At 38.6% G+C, this 21,242-nt stretch overlaps 1 protein-coding gene across 3 annotated transcripts in view; it reads right to left on the reverse strand.

Moving 5' to 3' along the window:
- The window catches only part of PCCA (propionyl-CoA carboxylase subunit alpha), a 370,033-nt gene that overhangs the window by 172,781 nt on the left and 176,010 nt on the right, over positions 1 to 21,242 (reverse strand). For all 3 annotated transcript variants that reach the window (XM_061170561.1, XM_061170560.1, XM_061170559.1), the window contains 2 exons: positions 19,638 to 19,706; positions 17,812 to 17,887 (listed from right to left, as the gene is read on the reverse strand). In XM_061170561.1, the coding sequence (XP_061026544.1) occupies positions 17,812 to 17,887; positions 19,638 to 19,706 (145 nt within the window). The remainder of the gene's footprint in view (positions 1 to 17,811; positions 17,888 to 19,637; positions 19,707 to 21,242) is intronic.

Here is a 21,242-nt window from a genome sequence, read left to right on the forward strand (position 1 = left end):
ACAACACAGAAGGAGAAAAGCAGCCAGAGTTGAAAGATATTTGGGAGGCAGACAGGGCTTGGTGATTCAGTGGACGTAAGGATGGGGGAGGTGAGTCAAGGGCCAACATCCAAACTTCTGGCTCTGCAACATCATAGAAGATGGTATTTACAGAAAAGGAATAGGTTGAAAGGAAAAAACCTGATGCATCTTTTGCAAGTTAAATTAGAGATGCCTGTGAGATGAGACTGATAATGTCTAAACGATTCGAGTTCAGACTAGCACGCAGATTAGAATGTGTACACATCAGAATAGAGAGGTCATGGAGGTGGACAATCACATGAAGGAGTCCAGAACAGAATGTGAGACACAGAAATGCAAGACAAATCCAGCAATGTGTGAATTATCTGCATATAGTAACTGAAGTTTTGGAAAACATAAGATCCTAAAGGAGGGACTGGACAGGATGAATGTTAGAAGATCAAGGTGCGGCTATAAATTTATTTCCAAAATACAATGTTCTTATGTACAAATTAACGATTCAGAATGTTTCAATTTATAAGCTTTTTTGCGTAAACAGTAAATAACTTAGAAAGACGACACTCTAACCCTCAGGATTTCTGTCCTTTCTTCCTCCAGTTAAATAAATTAACACTGTTCACTTTACATGCCCCATATTCTGTATTTAAACTCTACTGGCTTTCCTGTTACAGCCTAATGCTGGTATAAATTGCCTTGCTCTCTGTGTGGCCAATGCCAGAATAGTTGGCATCGGACTCTGTCTTCAGTAAAATACAACATAACTTTCAGAAATAGTTAATGATAATTTGAACAAAAATAAGATTATTTTCTGATGCCAGTGATCAATTCATGACCATGACATCCAAAAAATTTAAATGCATGCAGTTTTACAGGATAAATGATGTTCTACTTTAGTTCCATATTCAAAGTTGAAAAAGAGGTGATTTTAGAAAATGTAACTCAAAAGAATCATAAGCAAATATTAATTTACATTTTGGACATCAAAGAAGAGAGCTGCTCAAGCACACAAACGAAGCATGGACTTTTAAAAACCTTTCTACTTGAATAGTAAATACAGCATGAAAATACAGACTTTTACCTTGCTAAATAGTGTTTCAGGAATAAAATTAATACACAAGAGCATTTTCCCTTTAACGTTCTCTGAGTAAAATATTACATATTACTATGCGATATTATATATTACTAGACATTATCTATTATTCTTTCCTAAGGACTGCAAGGTAAAACAATGGCTAATGGCAGACAACCAAAATCTAGATCCCTCAACTGACTGCTCCAAAAACTACTGTAAATTAATTAATTCTAAAGCCAAATAAGGGAATAATCAAAAATTATTTTATATCTAAAAGCTCAGAAGATCAGATAAATGATAAAAAGCATTGAACTGTTAAAAGATATCCTACATATCTGAAAGTTACCATTTTGTATTTAGTTTACTTTCCATGTTTCAGTTAAGACAACGCTATTATATAAATTGATCTTGTTCAAACAATAAGCGGATAGTAGAGGTACTCTCAGGCTTAGTTTGTAACTTTTACGATATATTAATCACATACTCATAAAAATTATGACTCTGAGATTTGGACTGGGAATTGAGGATGACCTCTGCCAAAGTTCATGAGGTCCCATCTGTATGGGAAATCACGACCAGGCCACAGAAGAGAGGACCCCTAGGAGCAGCTTTCTCCCGACTACCTGCTGGTTCCAAAACACTGGCCAGACATGAGCTGCACACACTGCCAGGATCAAACAGAGGCCAAAAGCCACTGCGTATTTCATGGGGACTCAGAAATTAACTTTAACCAAATTACATTTTTGCTCTAAAGAATCTTTATCTTAACAAAAGCTCACAATCAGCTCGGGAAAAAAGAAAAAATCATTTGAACAACTAAACAGTTATCAAACTAAACAGTAAACTGTCCACTTTCTGTTCTTCATAAAACAACTTTTTAACCCCTCTATCCTTTAGAATTAGTCAGATGAATGATATTTAAGTACAAATCACAAATGCTTCTCTGTTTTTATTCCTTGAATGTTAGCTTTGGGAGGAGGGGAGCACGGTGGCTCCTCTTCACTTATTTTTTAAAACTTTTCATTTTGGAGTATTTTCAGAATTATAGAAAATTCACAAAAATAGTACAAAGAGTTGCTGTATGTCCTTTACCCAGATTCTCCAAATGTTAATATCTGACCACATTTGTTTGCTTTGTCATTGTCTCTTTCTCTCTCTTTTTATGTATACACACACACAATTTTTTTTCTTAAACATTTGAGGGTAAGTTGCAGATAAGATGCACTTTACCTCTAAATACTTCTGTGTACATTTCCTAAAACCAAGTTGAGTCTCTTCTGTAATCACAGTACAATGACCAGATCAAAAAATTAACACTGATAGTAGTATCATTATCTAGTCTACCGACCTTATTCAAATTTCACCAGTTGTCCTATTTATGACCTTTACTACAAAAGGAAAACTTTTTTTCTGGTCCAGGAACTAATCCAGGATCACACGTTGCATTTAGTTGTCATGTGTCCTTAGTTTCCTTTGATGTAGATAAGTTGATCCATTTTTTTGTTTTTTGACCTTGACATTTTGAAGAGTACAACCCATTTATATTGTACACTTTCTTTCAGTTTGCTTTGTCTGTTTCCTCGTGATTATATTCATGTTACACATTTTTTGGCAAGAATATCACAGAAAGGATGTGTACTTTTCAGTGCATCATATCAAGAGGTGCCTGATATTGATTTGTCCCATTACCAGTGATATTAATTTTAATCATTTGGGTAGGTTGCTAGGTTTCTCCATTTTAAGGGTACTATTTGTCCCATTGTAATTAATTAGTTATCACCTGAGGCGATATTATGAAACTAAGCAAATACCTGTCTCCCATCATACTTTCATCCACTAATTTTAGCATCAATCATTGATGATTCTTACCCAAACAATTTGGTGTTTGCCAAGTACTGATTTTTCTACACTTGTTAGTTTAAAATCTACTGTAAGGAAGAGCTGTGAGCTCCACCCTCATGTATCTTTCTTACCTATTTGTATCAGTATAAATTCATGGACTTATATTTTATTTCATGGGTTTTAATCTATTGCTAGCATTATTCATTTTGTTGCTGAGGTTTTTCCCAGATTGGCCAGCGGAAGCCCCTGAAAGCTGGTTCCTGTGTCTTTTTGACACATCACCATTTTTTTTTTTTTTTAAACATCTTTATTGAAGTATAATTGCTTTACAATGGTGTGCTAGCTTCTGCTTTACAACAAAGTGAATCAGTTACACATATACATATGTTGCCATATCTCTTCCCTCTTGCATCTCCCTCCCTCCCACCCTCCCTATCCCACCCCTCTAGGTGGTCACAAAGCACCGAGCTGATCTCCCTGTGCTATGCGGCTGCTTCCCACTAGTTATCTATTTTACATTTGGTAGTGTATATATGTCCATGACACTCTCTCACCCTGTCACATCTCACCCCTCCCCCTCCCCATATCCTCAAGTCCATTCTCTAGTAGGTCTGTGTCTTTATTCCCATCTTGCCACTAGGTTCTTCATGACTTTTTTTTTTTTTTTTTTTTTCCCCTTAGATTCCATATATATGTGTTAGCATACTGTATTTGTTTTTCTCTTTCTGACTTACTTCACTCTGTATGACAGACTCTAACTCCATCCACCTCATTACAAACACCTCCATTTCATTTCTTTTTATGGCTGAGTAATATTCCATTGTATATATGTGCCACATCTTCTTTATCCATTCATCCGATGATGGACACCTAGGTTGCTTCCATGTCCTGGCTATTGTAAACAGAGCTGCAATGAATATTTTGGTACATGACTCTTTCTGAATTATGGTTTTCTCAGGGTATATGCCCAGTAGTGGGATTGCTGGGTCATATGGTAGTTCTATTTTTAGTTTTTTAAGGAACCTCCATACTGTTCTCCATAGTGGCTGTATCAATTTACATTCCCACCAACAGTGCAAGAGTGTTCCCTTTTCTCCACACCCTCTCCAGCATTTATTGTTTCTAGGTTTTTTGATGATGGCCATTCTGACCGGTGTGAGATGATACCTCATTGTAGTTTTGATTTGCATTTCTCTAATGATTAATGATGTTGAGCATTCTTTCATGTGTCTGTTGGCAATCTGTATCTCTTCTTTGGAGAAATGTCTATTTAGGTCTTCTGCCCATTTTTGGATTGGGTTGTTTGTTTTTTTGTTATTGAGCTGCATGAGCTGCTTGTAAATCTTGGAGATTAATCCTTTGTCCGTTGCTTCATTTGCAAATATTTTCTCCCATTCTGAGGGTTGTCTTTTGGTCTTGTTTATGGTTTCCTTTGCTGTGCAAAAGCTTTTAAGTTTCATTAGGTCCCATTTGTTTATTTGTGTTTTTATTTCCATTTCTCTAGGACCTGGGTCAAAAAGGATCTTGCTGTGACTTATGTCATACAGTGTTCTGCCTATGTTTTCCTCTAAGAGTTTGATAGTGTCTGGCCTTACACTTAGGTCTTTAATCCATTTTGAGTTTATTTTTGTGTATGGTGTTAGGGAGTGTTCTAATTTCATACTTTTACATGTACCTGTCCAATTTTCCCAGCACCACTTATTGAAGAGGCTGTCTTTTCTCCACTGTATATGCTTGCCTCCTTTATCAAAGATAAGGTGACCATATGTGCGTGGGCTTATCTCTGGGCTTTCTATCCTGTTCCATTGATCTATATTTCTGTTTTTGTGCCAGTACCAAACTGTCTTGATTACTGTAGCTTTGTAATATAGTCTGAAGTCAGGGAGCCTGATTCCTCCAGCTCCATTTTTCGTTCTCAAGATTGCTTTGGCTATTCGGGGTCTTTTGTGTTTCCATACAAATTGTGAAATTTTTTGTTCTAGTTCTGTGAAAAATGCCAGTGGTAGTTTGATAGGGATTGCATTGAATCTGTAGATTGCTTTGGGTAGCAGAGTCATTTTCACAATGTTTATTCTTCCAATCCAAGAACATGGTATATCTCTCCATCTATTTGTATCATCTTTAATTTCTTTCATCAGTGTCCTATAATTTTCTGCATACAGGTCTTTTGTCTCCTTAGGTAGGTTTATTCCTAGGTATTTTATTCTTTTTGTTGCAATGGTAAACGGGAGTGTTTTCTTAATTTCACTTTCAGATTTTTCATCATTAGTATACAGGAATGCAAGAGATTTCTGTGCATTAATTTTGTATCCTGCTACTTTACCAAATTCATTGATTAGCTCTAGTAGTTTTCTGGTAGCATCTTTTGGATTCTCTATGTATAGTATCATGTCATCTGCAAACAGTGACAGCTTTACTTCTTCTTTTCCGATTTGGATTCCTTTTATTTCTTTTTCGTCTCTGATTGCTGTGGCTAACACTTCCAAAACTATGTTGAATAATAGTGGTGAGAGTGGGCAACCTTGTCTTGTTCCTGATCTTAGTGGAAATGGTTTCAGTTTTTCACCATTGAGGACAATGTTGGCTGTGGGTTTGTCATATACGGCCTTTATTATGTTGAGGAAAGTTCCCTCTATGCCTACTTTCTGCAGGACTGTTATCATAAATGGGTGTTGAATTTTGTCGAAAGCTTTCTCTGCATCTATTGAGATGATCATATGGTTTTTCTCCTTCAATTTGTTAATATGATGTATCACGTTGATTGATTTGCGTATATTGAAGAATCCTTGCATTCCTGGAATAAACCCCACTTGATCATGGTGTATGATCCTTTTAATGTGCTGTTGGATTCTGTTTGCTAGTATTTTGTTGAGGATTTTTGCATCTATGTTCATCAGTGATATTGGCCTGTAGTTTTCTTTCTTTGTGACATCTTTGCCTGGTTTTGGTATCAGGGTGATGGTGGCCTCGTAGAATGAGTTTGGGAGTGTTCCTCCCTCTGCAATATTTTGGAAGAGTTTGAGAAGGATAGGTGTTAGCTCTTCTCTAAATGTTTGATAGAATTCGCCTGTGAAGCCATCTGGTCCTGGGCTTTTGTGTGTTGGAAGATATTTAATCACAGTTTCAATTTCAGTGCTTGTGATTGGTCTGTTCATATTTTCTATTTCTTCCTGGTTCAGTCTCGGCAGGTTGTGCATTTCTAAGAATCTGTCCATTTCTTCCAGGTTGTCCATTTTATTAGCATAGAGTTGCTTGTAGTAATCTCTTATGATCGTTTGTATTTCTGCAGTGTCAGTGGTTACTTCTCCTTTTTCATTTCTAATTCTATTAATTTGAGTCTTCTCCTTTTTTCTCTTGATGAGTCTGGCTAATGGTTTATCAATTTTGTTTATCTTCTCAAAGAACCAGCTTTTAGTTTCATTGATTTTTGCTATTGTTTCCTTCATTTCTTTTTCATTTATTTCTGATCTGATCTTTATGATTTCTTTCCTTCTGCTAGCTTTGGGGTTTTTTTGTTCTTCTTTCTCTAATTGCTTTAGGTGCAAGGTTAGGTTGTTTATTCGAGATGTTTCCTGTTTCTTGAGGTAGGCTTGTATTGCTATAAACTTCCCTCTTAGAACTGCTTTTGCTGCATCCCATAGGTTTTGGATCGTCGTGTCTCCATTGTCATTTGTTTCTAGGTATTTTTTGATTTCCCCTTTGATTTCTTCAGTGATCACTTCGTTATTAAGTAGTGTATTGTGTAGCCTCCATGTGTTTGTATTTTTTACAGATCTTTTCCTGTAATTGATATCTAGTCTCATAGCGTTGTGGTCGGAAAAGATACTTGATACGATTTCAATTTTTTTAAATTTACCAAGGCTTGATTTGTGACCCAAGATATGATCTATCCTGGAGAATGTTCCATGAGCACTTGAGAAAAATGTGTATTCTGTTGTTTTTGGGTGGAATGTCCTATAAATATCAATTAAGTCCATCTTGTTTAATGTATCATTTAAAGCTTGTGTTTCCTTATTTATTTTCATTTTGGATGATCTGTCCATTGGTGAAAGTGGGGTGTTAAAGTCCCCTACTATGATTGTGTTACTGTCGATTTCCCCTTTTATGGCTGTTAGTATTTGCCTTATGTATTGAGGTGCTCCTATGTTGGGTGCATAAATATTTACAATTGTTATACCTTCCTCTTGGATCGATCCCTTGATCATTATATAGTGTCCGTCTTTGTCTCTTGTAATTGTCTTTATTTTAAAGTCTATTTTGTCTGATATGAGAATTGCTACTCCAGCTTTCTTTTGATTTCCATTTGCATGGAATATCTTTTTCCATCCCCTCACTTTCAGTCTGTATGTGTCTCTAGGTCTGAAGTGGGTCTCTTGTAGACAGCATATATATGGGTCTTGTTTTTGTATCCATTCAGCCAGTCTGTGTCTTTTGGTGGGAGCATTTAATCCATTTACATTTAAGGTAATTATCGATATGTATGTTCCTATTCCCATTTTCTTAAATGTTTTGGGTTTGTTATTGTAGGTGTTTTCCTTCTCTTGTGTTTCTTGCCTAGAGAAGTTCCTTTAGCATTTGTTGTAAAGCTGGTTTGGTGGTGCTGAACTCTCTCAGCTTTTGCTTGTCTGTAAAGGTTTTAATTTCTCCATCAAATCTGAATGAGATCCTTGCTGGGTAGAGTAATCTTGGTTGTAGGTTTTTCTCCTTCATCACTTTAAGTATATCCTGCCACTCCCTTCTGGCTTGCAGCGTTTCTGCTGAAAGATCAGCTGTTAACCTTATGGGGATGCCCTTGTGTGTTATCTGTTGTTTTTCCCTTGCTGCTTTTAATATGTTTTCTTTATATTTAATTTTTGATAGTTTGATTAATATGTGTCTTGGTGTGTTTCTCCTTGGATTTATCCTGTATGGGACTCTCTGTGCTTCCAGGACTTGATTAACTATTTCCTTTCCCATATTAGGGAAGTTTTCAACTAGAATCTCTTCAAATATTTTCTCAGTCCCTTTCTTTTTCTCTTCTTCTTCTGGGACCCCTATAATTCGAATGTTGGTGCGTTTAATGTTGTCCCAGAGGTCTCTGAGACTGTCCTCAGTTCTTTTCATTCTTTTTTCTTTATTCTGGTCTGCAGTAGTTATTTCCACCATTTTATCTTCCAGGTCACTTATCCGTTCTTCTGCCTCAGTTATTCTGCTATTGATCCCATCTAGAGTATTTTTAATTTCATTTATTGTGCTTGTCATCGTTTCTTGGTTCCTCTTTAGTTCTTCTACGTCCTTGTTAAATGTTTCTTGCATTTTGTCTATTCTATTTCCAAGACTTTGGATCATCCTTACTATCATTATTCTGAATTCTTTTTCAGGTAGACTACCTATTTCCTCTTCATTTGTTAGGTCTGGTGTGTTTTGACCCTGCTCCTTCATCTGCTGTGTGTTTTTCTGTCTTCTCATTTTGCTTATCTTACTGTGTTTGGGGTCTCCTTTTCACAGGCTGCAGGTTCGTAGTTCCCGTTGTTTTTGGTATCTGTCCCCAGTGGCTAAGGTTGGTTCAGTGGGTTGTGTAGGTTTCCTGGTGGAGGGAACTAGTGCCTGTGTTCTGGTGGATGAGGCTGGATGTTGTCTTTCTGGTGGGTTCGTCCACGTCTGGTGGTGTGTTTTGGGGTGTCTGTGGCCTTATTATGATTTTAGGCAGCCTCTCTGTTAATGGATGGGGCTGTGTTCCTCTCTTGCTAGTTGTTTGGCATAGGGTGTCCAGCACTGTAGCTTGCTGGTCGTTGAGTGAAGCTGGGTCTTGATGTTGAGATGGAGATCTGTGAGAGATTTTCGCCGTTTGGTATTACGTGGAGCTGGGAGGTCTCTTGTGGACCAGTGTCCTGAAGTTGGCTCTCCCACCTCAGAGGCACAGCCCTGATGCCTGGCTGGAGCACCAAGAGCCTTTCATCCACACGGCTCAGAATAAAAGGGAGAAAAAATGGAAAGAAAGAAAAAAAGAGGATAAAATAAAATAAAATAAAGCAATTATAATAAAAAATAAGAAAAAAAATTATTAAGAGTAAATTAAGAAAAAAAATTTTTTTTAATTTTTAAAAATAGATTTATTAATTTTTTATACTAAAAATAAGAAAAAAATTATTTAGAAAAAATTTATTAAGAAAAAAAAATTTTTTAATTTTTTAAAATAAAAAATATGAAAAAACTTATTAAAAAATTTTTTTTAAAAATAGAAAATAAGGAAAAAATTATTAAGAAAACATTTATTAGGGAAAAAAAAAACGGACGGACCTAACCCTAGGACTAATGGTGAGAGCAAAGCTATACAGACAAAATCTCACCCAGAAGCATACACATCTACACTCACAAAAAAAAGGAAAAGGGGAAAAGTTAATATATCCTGCTCCCAAAGTCCATCTCCTAAATTTGGGATGATTCGTTGTCTATTCAGGTATTCAACAGATGCAGGCACATCAAGTTGTTTGTGGAGCTTTAATCCGCTGCTTCTGAGGCTGCTGGGAGGGATTTCCCTTTCTCTTCTTTGTTCGTACAGCTCCCGGGGTTCAGCTTTGGATTTGGACCCGCCTCTGCATGTAGGTCCCCTGAGGGCGTCTGTTCCCCGCCCAGACAGAACGGGGTTAAAGGAGCAGCTGATTCGGGGGCTCTTGCTCAGTCAGGCCGGGGGGAGGGAGCGGTACGGAGGAGGCGGGGCGAGCCTGCGGCGGCAGAAGCCGGCGTGACGTTGCAGCAGCCTGAGGCGCCCCGTGCGCTCTCCCGGGGAAGTTGTCCCTGGATTACGGGAGCCTGGCCGTGGCGGGCTGCACAGGCTCCCGGGAGGGGCGGTGCGGAGAATGACCTGCGCTCGCCCACAGGCTGTTTGGTGGCGGCGGCAGCAGCCTCAGCGTCTCATGCCCGTCTCTGGGGTCCGCGCTAATAGCCGCGGCCCGCGCCCGTCTCTGGAGTTCGTTTAAGTGGCGCTCTGAATCCCCTCTCCCTGCACGCCGCGAAACAAAGAGGCAAGAAAAAGTCTCCTGCCTCTTCGGCAGCTGCAGACTCCTTCTCGTGCACCCTCCCGGCTAGCTGTGGTGCGCTAGACCCTTCAGGCTGTGTTCACGCAGCCAACCCCAGTCCTCTCCCTGGGATCCGACCGAAGCCCGCGCCTCAGCTCCCAGCCCCCGCCCGCCCCGGCGGGTGAGCAGACAAGCCTCTCGGGCTGGTGAGTGCTGCTCGGCGCCGAGCCTCTGTGCGGGAATCTCTCCGTTTTTCCCTCTGCGTCCCTGTTGCTGTGGGATCCGTGCTGATAGCCGCGGCTCGCGCCCGTCTCTGGAGCTCGTTTAGGCGGCGCTCTGAATCCCCTCTCCTTGCGCGCCGCGAAACAAAGAGGCAAGAAAAAGTCTCTTGCCTCTTTGGCAGCTGCAGTCTTTTTCCCGGACTCCCTCCCGGCCAGCACCGAAGCCCGAGCCCCAGCTCCCAGGCCCCGCCCGCCCCAGCGGCTGAGCAGACAAGCCTCTCGGGCTGGTGAGTGCTGGTCGGCACCGCTCCTCTGTGCGGGAATCTCCGCTTTGCCCTCCGCACCAATGTGGCTGCGCTCTCCTCCGTGGCTCCGAAGCTTCCCCCCTCTGCTACCCGCAGTCTCTGCCCACGAAGGGGCTTCCTAGTGTGTGGAAACCTTTCCTCCTTCACAGCTCCCTCCCACTGGTGCAGGTCCCGTCCCTATTCTTTTGTCTCTGTTATTTCTTTTTTCTTTTGCCCTACCCAAGTACGTGGGGATTTTCTTGCCTTTTGGGAGGTCTGACGTCTTCTGCCAGCGTTCAGTGGGTGTTCTGTAGGAGCAGTTCCACGTGTAGATGTATTTCTCATGTATCTGTGGGGAGGAAGGTGATCTCCGCGTCTTACTCTTCCGCCATCTTGCCCCTCCAATCCACATCACCATTTTTTGAACACTTGATTACGTTCTTATATAAGATCTTTCAGGCTCACCTTATACTCTTCCTGAAAGGAGCCATTTTGTCAAGGAGTGCAGGTTCCATTTATGGGGGGATGGCACTGAGAAAACAAGACCTGGGTGCTTGGTGTGCTCCTTGCTCTGGGTGTCAGTGCTGCTATGACCTCTCAGCAGGACAGCAGTTCTCAATCATTTGGCATGACTGTCCCCTCAGGGGACACACGGCAATGTCTGGAAGTATGTGGTTGTCACAACTGAGGCAAGGCTGCTGTCATTTAGTGGGTAGAGGCCAAGGGTGTTGCTAAACACCCTACAATGCACAGGACAGGACAGCGCTCCCCACAGCAAAGGTGTGTCTACCCCAGACGTCAATGGTGCTGCAGCTGAGAAATCCTGAGCTAGAGGGCATGTGTATGTATGTACACACACACAATTACAAATGCGGTAACATATAGTTATATATTTATCTTTCAATCTAGGTTAAGAAGTATGAATTCACACTGAACTTCCAATTCAACACCATGGGGTCCATTCCACACTTTTCCATTCCCGTATCTATAACTCCTTTCTCTGACAGTGAGAAACTTGGCTCTTCTTATCCACCATACATGTGTTTATTTCCTCAGTCCCAGAATATACATAAACTGGTTTCAGAACTGCTAACCGATGAACTAGGAAAAACAAACCTACTAACTAGAGTTTAATATTTGTTTATACATATTTTATCTCTGCCTTGAGGGTATCCAGCAAAAATACTATTAAAAGTTATTTAGATTAGCTTTTTTTGTCCCCCTCCTTCAGCATGATTGTATTATTCATATAGTCCTGTCTATTTGTTTGTATTCCATTTTGAGTTTTTTCCACCGGAACATTAATGATTTTATTTATTTACTTTTAAATATTAAAATGGATCTAAAAGTCAGAAATATACAAAAATGTATAATCAAAGAAGTCTTTCTCTTTCATCCCATGTACTGTTTCCCATCCCCCAATCATTTCCACCAGATCGTCCCTCCACCTCCTATAGGTATGTCATCTTATTAGTTCTGGTCTTGTGTACGTGTGTGTGCTTCCAAAAATGAGCAGATACATGTATATATTCTTATTTCTCCTAGTTGTCTGCCAATATCTATTTTCCTTTCCTTCCTTTAATAAGAGGAATGCTACACTCTACCCGAGGATATGGCCACCTTGTATCAACTACATCTCCCATTTTCCAAGCATCTAGGTGTGACCACTTAGACTAACCACCAATAGGACAAGAGCAGAAATAAAGGGTGCTTTCTAGGTTATGCCCTGAAAAACAGTGAGCGTGAACTCCCCTGTCCCTGCTCTCTTCCTGCTGAGGCTGGATGATGGGCATGAAAGCAGCCACTTTGGGCCCCCAAATGAAAACCATCTGCTGTGAATGTGTGAGTCACCCTATTGGCCCTTGACAACCCCTTTCTCAACTGTTACATGGAAGAGAAATTAAACTGTGTCTTTCTTAGGTCACTGTATTTTTGATTCTCACTGTCACAACTGCTTAGACTAGCTTAACTATGAAAGGTCTTCAGGTGGGAAGAAGACGGTGCATACCAGTAAATGAAGACAACAGTCAAGCAGGAAAAAAGGGGGCCTGAGAGAAAGTGGTATAAATCAGACTGCACAGTCCATGCAGAGGCAATGGGAAGACACTAAAGCAGGGAAGTGATCACTGGCTTTGTACTTTAGAAAGATTATTCTGTGCATACTGAAGAATGGATTGATGTGGTAAAGAGTACTTGCAGAGAACCCAATCAGGAAGTTACTGCACTCATCCATGATATAGATAGTGTTGGCTTGGGACTACAGGGCCAGAGGAAAATAAATAGACTCAAAAGTTAACTAGATGAAGTGTATAGACCCAGCCCCCTTAGAATGCCTTTGAGACCACTTTTCTGAGCCCAAGTGCTCACTGCCGTTACTTCAGGGACTCTGCATCCGTTACCAGAAGTACAAGCTTCCCTGCCCATCCTCGGAACCTCAGATAACTCAACTACCTCCTCCCTCCCCAAACACCTGCTCCCTCTTTTCCAGGCCTTTCCACAATACCTTCTGAGAGCGCGTTCCATGATCAGTTGGGTCTACCACAGATCCGGCATCTTCATGGGACATTCCACTCACCTCCTTCCCTCACCTGAAATACTCAACGCCCTCAAGGACCTCACTTCTCCAGCAACCCTCACTGCCACTTACAAAACATTACCTCTTCTAATCCTTGGAAAAACTTCCGTTTCCTTGAGGTTTATTTTCTCTGGTCAGGAAAACCTTCTCCAATTCTCTGTCATCTATCAACATCCTTGCACAGTGCAATATTCTCTAAAGAATTTATGTTACCCAACTCATGACCTTCCCTCTGCTCCTAACTCATATCACCCACGTGGATGATCCACACAACATTATCTCGGCTCCGTTCTTAGGATCTCATGTCAAATAATCTGTTCTTCCACTTTAGCCACCTGGTCCCATAATCACACCCTGAAATCACCTAATGGTCAGTAACTGCACCACTTTCAAAATCACCAATTCAAAATACATCACTTTGCAACGGCAATCCCCATCTTTCCAGCTTATTTCCCAAGTGCCTTCTCTGGGCCAATACTGAAACTTCCAATTTAGAATGTGAGACATTCTATATGTCAACTGCCCCTGACTCTTCTGAAGAGTTAATGTTAAGACATACAAAGAGGGCAAGAAAATAAAGAGACATAACCAATATAAACTTTGATTGGACCATGCTGGGGCTAAAAAGCAGGTAAAAAACACACTGTGGGGAACAATTGGGGAAATTCCAATATGGACAGTACATTAGATGATATTATGAGATTGCTGCTAATTTCCTTTGGTGAGATAATGGTATTGTGGTTTTGGAGGAACATAATCTTACCCTTAAGATGCATTCTAAAGTATTTAGGAGTGATATGTCATAACGTCTGAAACTTTCTGTCAAACAGTTCAGGAAAAAAAACAGGAGAGAAGGGTGAAGGGGAGGGAGAAGACAAAGAAAGGAAGAGATGGAGAAAAAAAGCAAATGTAGAAAAGCTTAACAATTCATCTAGATGAAGAGTGTACCAATGTGTAAAGTACTATCCATTCATCTTTTCTCTAGGTTTGAAAATGCCTAAAATTAAAAAGTCTGGGGGCTATGTATCAAGAACCACCTCCCTCTTTTGAGCTAAAAAAATAATATATATTTCAATATGATGTGTATATATCCACGCCTTTCTCTGTGCTCATCCAAACATAACTAAAAATATTTTAGGACAAAAAGGTTTTAACTAAAAGCTTGCATTACTCTCCAAACTGCTTTTCTACTTTAATAATACATACAGACATGACTTCAAGTCACAGCTGCACAGTATTTTATCATGAAGATATGTCCATCTGGTGGACACTGCGGCTGGTCAGAATTATGGCTACTACAAACAAGGCTGCTGTAAATGTCCTTGTAAACAGCATCTCACAATTCAGTCTTTTAACACTATAGGGTAGATTCCCAAAAATGGAACAGCTAGGTGAAAGGACATGTACTTTTAACACCTAGTGCCAATTTATTTTCCCAGAAGACAGCAGCAGGTCATACTTCAGAGATGCTTGAGTGTGCCCATCACCTTTACTTCACCAGCATGGTAAGTTACCAGTCTTTTTAAAAATGCTGCTCTTCTGAGGAGTCGTTTTAAGGAAGCACAAGTAAAATATTCTCAGAAGAGTCACCTATGAGTCCTAAAGCAGTACTCACATTACTTTCAAAGGACAAAAAGGGAGAGGTGTGAAAAGAAAGATACCCTCTCCACCTCTGAATTCCCACTATACTTTTTCACTCCACTATTATGGCACCTATGAATTTATATTACACTTATCTTATGTATTTTCCATACCAGGTATACTAGAAACTCTTTGAAATAAAGATAGTATCTCTCACTCATTCATTCATTCATTCAACAAATATTTATTAATCACCTACCATGTATCAGGAACTGCTAAGCACCAGTAATACACAAATAAACAAGATAAACACCATCACTGCCCTCATGTACCTAATACTCTTATGGGATAATCCAACATTTAGCAATTAATTATACAACTAATGCTTTAATTACAGTGATGGTAAATGCTTTGAATAAGCAGTAGAACGGGGTGCAATGAAAGCATATAACTCAGCACACAGTACTGGGAATGGCCTAAAATGGGCTTTCAATATGGCTTATCCGTGGTTTAATAAATTTCACCTAACACCAACTGATTGACAATGATTTATGACATACAGTTTTTAAACCTGTGGTTTTGCAACTGTAATGAGAGAGGGAGAAAAGAAGATGGGAACTAAAGTTACTGAACTCCACAAGGCAGTACTGTTGCCAAGCCCTTCTACATACCGAACCTCATTTAATCCTCACCACTAATTTATAAGGCAGAGACTCACACTCTATCTCTTAAATGTGGAGTGTGAGATTCAGAGACACATAGTTACTAAATGGCATCCAGGACAGGATATGAATCCAGGCCTGTCTGATTTCTTTCTATTCTATCACAGTAAATCAAAGGTAGAAATTTCAGACCAAGCCTGCAAAAATCTATCTGCAAAGTAAAATATATTTTGTTTTACACATGATACATTTAAAGTTAGGAGAATAATAGCAAGCCTACTTTGTATTTAAGTCACTTAATTAAAAAATATAGTGACTTGTGTACTTATACATAAAGTATAATAAGTAAAATAGTGGAAAACATGTTCATTTAAAAAAAAATATATGAAGGTGTATTCTGTAAATATAAAAGAATATTCCTTTCAGAAGCCAGACACAGTAGAAGAAAAACTTTTAGGTGGGACCAATGCTAATTTAATATTTTGACAAACTGCTCATATGCCATGCCACTATGTTATACCAAATCAAAGTTTAATAGAGATATGATACGACAAAGTATTCTTACTCAGATTGACTATCTCAGATTCATGAATTTACCATTCAAGCTCATTAGAAGGAAACCTAAATTAACCACCATCTAATAATTCAACAACCACAATAAAAAATTCAATGATAGGGCGGCGGCGGCGGGGGGTGGTCGGGGGAACATATAGAAAACTCTTACAAATACTTTAAAGGCCTCTGGGAATAATCTTGCCAAGTACCTTGTTTATGTCTATGTATGTACAGTTAAACACACACACACACACCCCCACACACCCGAATTAGATGTGTGTTCCAAACATGCACGAGAATAATTTTGTGGCAATATTATTTCTGTAGGGCAATAGACCTCTCAAGGCCTACTTAACCAATGTACAGCTAAAATATGCATCTGCTGCTTATGGTAGAACACAGCAGAGTTATAAAACCAGAAAATACTCTACCGTTTAGGCTAAAAAGGAGCTAGAGAAATAGCCAGAAAGAATGTGAAGGGAAATTTTCAAATTCTTAGAGACTCTGGATGTTAACGGTACTTCTTAAAATTACACCTAGGTTCACTTGAAAGCTTTCCTTTCGTGGATGGAGGTGAATCACTAGCACATGAGATGAGATACAATCACCATCACTAGTTAACAGATGGGAAGAAAAGAGGGTGACAGTAAAAGGGAAGGGAGGGAAGAAAGTTCTCCTGACCTAACAAAAGAAAAGCTGGAAGAGAAAACATGACGACAAGTGAGGATTGCATGACTTATCTACCAACAGATGAAAATTAGCAGGGCAAGGTAGATGTGTAAAAATAGAGTCACTAAATTGTCCTGGGCCGCTATTGTACAGTTGTTCAAACTGTTCACTGCACAAAGGAAGTTGGTCAAAGGGGCAAAGTAAGGGTTTGACATGCTCCATTGCTAAGCTGGGCTCCCTGTCTCAGGGCTAGAGACATCCAGAGAACAGAGCACTTTTTCTAATTCACACGAAGTTGCAGTCACTTGTCAAGACTTTCGACCTACGGGCTGTATCCACTCAAAAGGAGGCTTTTTGAAATTGCAGAAAAGCTCCATGTGGGCTTGAGACGGGCTGTGTAGTCATATTCCACCACCGTCCCACCCCTTCGGCCTCCAAAATATAGCCTCCCAGCCTCACTGCTATATTTAGTGAGCCACCAGAAAAGAGCCAAACTATACAGCCAGTCTTTCTTACGGATATTCTTAGACCCACACTATTCATTCACAATTCAAAGTGAACTTATATTTCACACTTTAAATTTGATATTAAACTCCATTATTCTGAAGCTGATGATAATTTATGTTGAGCTAAAGTAAAATGATCTTTTCATTACTAATGAAAGTTGCTAATAAAATTTATACTGTAATTTACTCCTTAAGGGAAATAAGTATAACTTTAATTATTTAAATTTAATGGCTCCTCCTAATACCATTATCACTACACACCCTAAAGGCTTGTAGGATCACACTTTGTTACACATTAGAATTATCCTGTATGCACGTGAGGTAAGAAAATTGCATTTGCTGGAAAATATTTTATAGTTTGCTCTAATTCAAAGAAGCAAAGAGCCATTCCCTCTACTCTCAAAGTAGTCAAATGTGGGTCACTATGGTTTAAATCTCCATACATTTTTAAGTTTCATACTTCAAAACTATACAAACAAAAAAACAAAGACACTAATAGAGCAAATTGGCTGTCAAGCTGCACTAGACAATAAAAGACTCCAGAATGAAGAGTCTATAAAATACTAAATGCTCATCCAGGGAAAGTCATAAATCATAAGTTTAATTAAGTAACTTAATTTCAGATGTATATGGAAAGTATACGATTGCTACAGAAAATGAAATACCTATTCTTAATTAGTATGTCAGTTTAATTCAAGTTTTTATTTCTATTTAAACGCATAGTAAGCAAATGTTCTATCGAATTCTCTAATTAATAAATCTTCAAGCTGTTTTCTAGACCTGGACTCAATGTATAATAACATGACCTCAAATGTTTGTTTTTACCTCGAATAACATAATTATCCAGTGCATCTTCCATTCTTTTCAGTGCTTCCCTTCTATCAGAACCATATGTGATTAGCTAAAAGCAAGCAAACAAACAAAACAGTTTATATAGATATAGATCAATCTATCTACCTATAAGTCAAACATTTCATCCTAGTAAAAACTAAAATATTTCATAACAGATTTCCAGAATATATTTTGAAATTTCACAGTGGTTCCGTTTTTAGTACAAACTATGTCAATTAAGATTTTTTAAAGTAAACAAATATTAGAATCAAGCTATTTCAGACTTTTCTCCGAGATTTCACTATCACAGAAAAGAGCTATTTGAGGCAAACCAAAATGTAACAAAAACAAGCATATAAAAATTTAAGAGGAAAGATATCAAAATTGTGAACATTTAGGATGGGATATAAACATCTGGGATAGTAGAGGATTAGGCAAGATTTGTTTTTTCTCTCCCTTCAAATATGACGCCCTGAATAGCTAATTTTACACATAATATAGCACAGAAGCAAAGGGTTCTTGTATTAGAAAAACAGAAAGATCTTACTGTTCTATATGATTTTGTGCCTATTTATATGTGTTAGACCTTTTATGAATTAGCAATAAGAACTATTCGTAAAATATTTTTCTGGTTACTATGTTAGTCAATCTATAGTTTCCAATTTTTTAGTACATTTAATTAGCTGTTCAATATCAAGCCAGGTTGAAAATTAATTTGCAGGCCATTTTTCTGAACAGAAATGTATTCATCTAAAAATAGAACCCTATATCTATAATATTTTATTGTATTTTTTATTTTTTAATTAAATAGTATTTCTCTAACAAACAAAATACCTAAAGTTCACTTTAACAATATTAGTATAAAAACTTAAGTGAAAAAAGAAAAATGAAAAAATGGGTTGTTTACTACAACTACAGAAAAAAGTACACTTGGAAGAAAGAAAAATCTTAAGAAATAGGGGTTGGGAATTCCCTGGTGGTCCAGTGGTTAGGACTCCGAGCTTTCACTGCTGAGGCCTGGGTTCAATCCCTAGTCAGGAAACGTAAGATCCCGCAAGCCACTCGTCATGGTCAAAAAAAAAAAAAAAAGAAAGAAAAAGAAATAGGGGTTTTGGTAAAGAAGTCATCCTTCAATACAGGTCTATCACTTTAGAAAAAATAGGATATTCTAAATAAAACCCAGTTTCAACCACTACAGTAAGAATTTTACACTTTATAAGATCGTAAGATTTGAAAATGTCAAAAGATCTAAAATTTTAAGTAGACTAGTTAATTTATTCTGGAAAGTCAAATTTCAAAAAGGGAGCAAAAAGACATCTTATAGTCTTACACAAAATTTAAGTACCTTAAATCTACATAATTAGTAATTCATAAAAACTGAAGAGAAAAGGTGAAAAGTCCTCTAACAAACACAGCCTATCACCTCAACTCCTTGACATCACCTGCATTCATACTTTCATCTTGGACAATGTTCACTGGCCAGAAAGCAATGTAACTCCTCCCTGCAGTGGACTGGGTTGGTGCCACTGGTTAGCTAAGCTTGTTACTGTGGCGGCTGGGGTGACGGGGTGATGGGGTAATTTCACTGGGGAGGAGGGAGTGTTGCCAACTAACATGATGTCGAAATTTCTCTTAAGAGAAAGAAAAGCTGCTCAGCTTTCACTTTTCCATCAGTGGCCATCATTATTTGTTTAATTATAGCACATGATTCAGATAAAGTACCCATCCCAGACTTTTTTTTTTCCCAGACTTTTAAATTATATATGTCCATTGTCTCTTCAGAAGAAAACTGAAAGAAACCATTAAGAAGTTGAACTAACTTTTGAAATCATTGGATCATAATAAATGCTAATATCACTTCCTGGTTGGATGCCACTATCAACCCGGACCTGGGAGGAAGAAAGAAAAGAAAAGAAAGTTCATATTGTGAAGCTATCTTTCTAACAACAAATTTAATTTCCATGAAGCAGATGGATAATTTCAATCTCAAATAACATTTCAGCTTCCAGTAAGTAGAAAAACAATCTAAAAATATAGAGAGACCAAACTATCTTGATCCGTTATTATACAGTACAACACATATTTTTTTGTTCTCCCACTAAACGAAGGAACTAAGAAAGAGCAAAAAAAACCCAAACAAACAAACAAAACTTTATACATCACTTTCGTGGGATGTGTTTGTAGCTATTTGATGGTGTCTTCCAACCGAAGGAGAGCATGAACGACGCCCCTTCTAATCACACTGCCCACTCTACTCTTCCAAGAGTTCCAGTGCAGACCCCAGTCAAGCCGTGCAGCAGGACCCAGGAGCTCTGCTCATCAGCTCCATAGGAACACTGGTCCTGTGGCTTTCATGTCTGTAACACTTTCCTTTCTTGCCTCACCCTCTCAACTGTAAAACGCGGTTTTTTTCTGTTACTGTTAGTCCCCCGAGACCCTAATATTTATACAGCTTTTCTCATGGCTTTCCTTTGTAAGGACACAGCCCCAATTAGAGTTCTGATTTTGTGATTTTCACAGGGAAAAAAAAAATAGCACAAGTTCAAAATATTCTTTTGAAGAACCTGATTGCTGTTAACCAGCCAACAACTTAGTCAGTACATCGCTGATTCTTGTTTTCATCTCCCTGTTTGATACCAGCAGTAAGGCACAGAGGTTAGCCATGTAAAACTTTAAAATGAGCAGTTGCTGAGGATGAAATATTTATTAAATTATTGTGCTTAAGTTTTGGAATCTGAAGTATTTAAAAGCTAATCAAAATAGTTAAGATAGTCCAGCATGTCCTAGGGGGTTTGAGGATAGAAGAATTTAATGGAAGCTGCTAGAACAGCAGGACTTTGGTGCCCAACATGGTAAAGGGGCGGGAAGAGAAGAGCAAAGCTCACATAGCTCTTCACCTGTGGGAAGAAGCCTCCCTAATAAACAGCAGCTCATCTGTCTGCAGCAAGGCAGAAAAAGGTCAACACAGCGGCTGTTAGGCCTTTAATATTTTAATTTAGGCAATTATCAAGGGACCACATGTAGAACCTCTTGTCTAGGGTATCCACATGAGGGTTCGATGATGGCTTTATTATACGATGACATCAAAAGATAAGCCACAGTTTCATTCTCTTAAAAAAAAAATCATACTGTTATCCTCTTTGTAAGGTTTTAGAAGATAACATTATCACATACCCAGAGTGCTTTTATTTCTGTATTTGCAAACAACTCATGAAATAATACAGATATTTATATTTGCATTCACATTCATATATGAAAATCTTCATTCTAAATGAAAATCATTCAGCACACTTAAAACATATATTTGGCTTTCTATTTTCTGAAAACACACTTCAGGACATCAACTGAAGTTCTATGAAATTCACAGTGTTTATAAAAACTATAAAAGAATTAATGGGGCAGCTGTGAAAGCAATAATATCAAAA

The sequence above is a fragment of the Eubalaena glacialis genome, chromosome 16 (assembly GCF_028564815.1).
Source record: "Eubalaena glacialis isolate mEubGla1 chromosome 16, mEubGla1.1.hap2.+ XY, whole genome shotgun sequence".
Classification (NCBI taxonomy): domain Eukaryota; kingdom Metazoa; phylum Chordata; class Mammalia; order Artiodactyla; family Balaenidae; genus Eubalaena; species Eubalaena glacialis.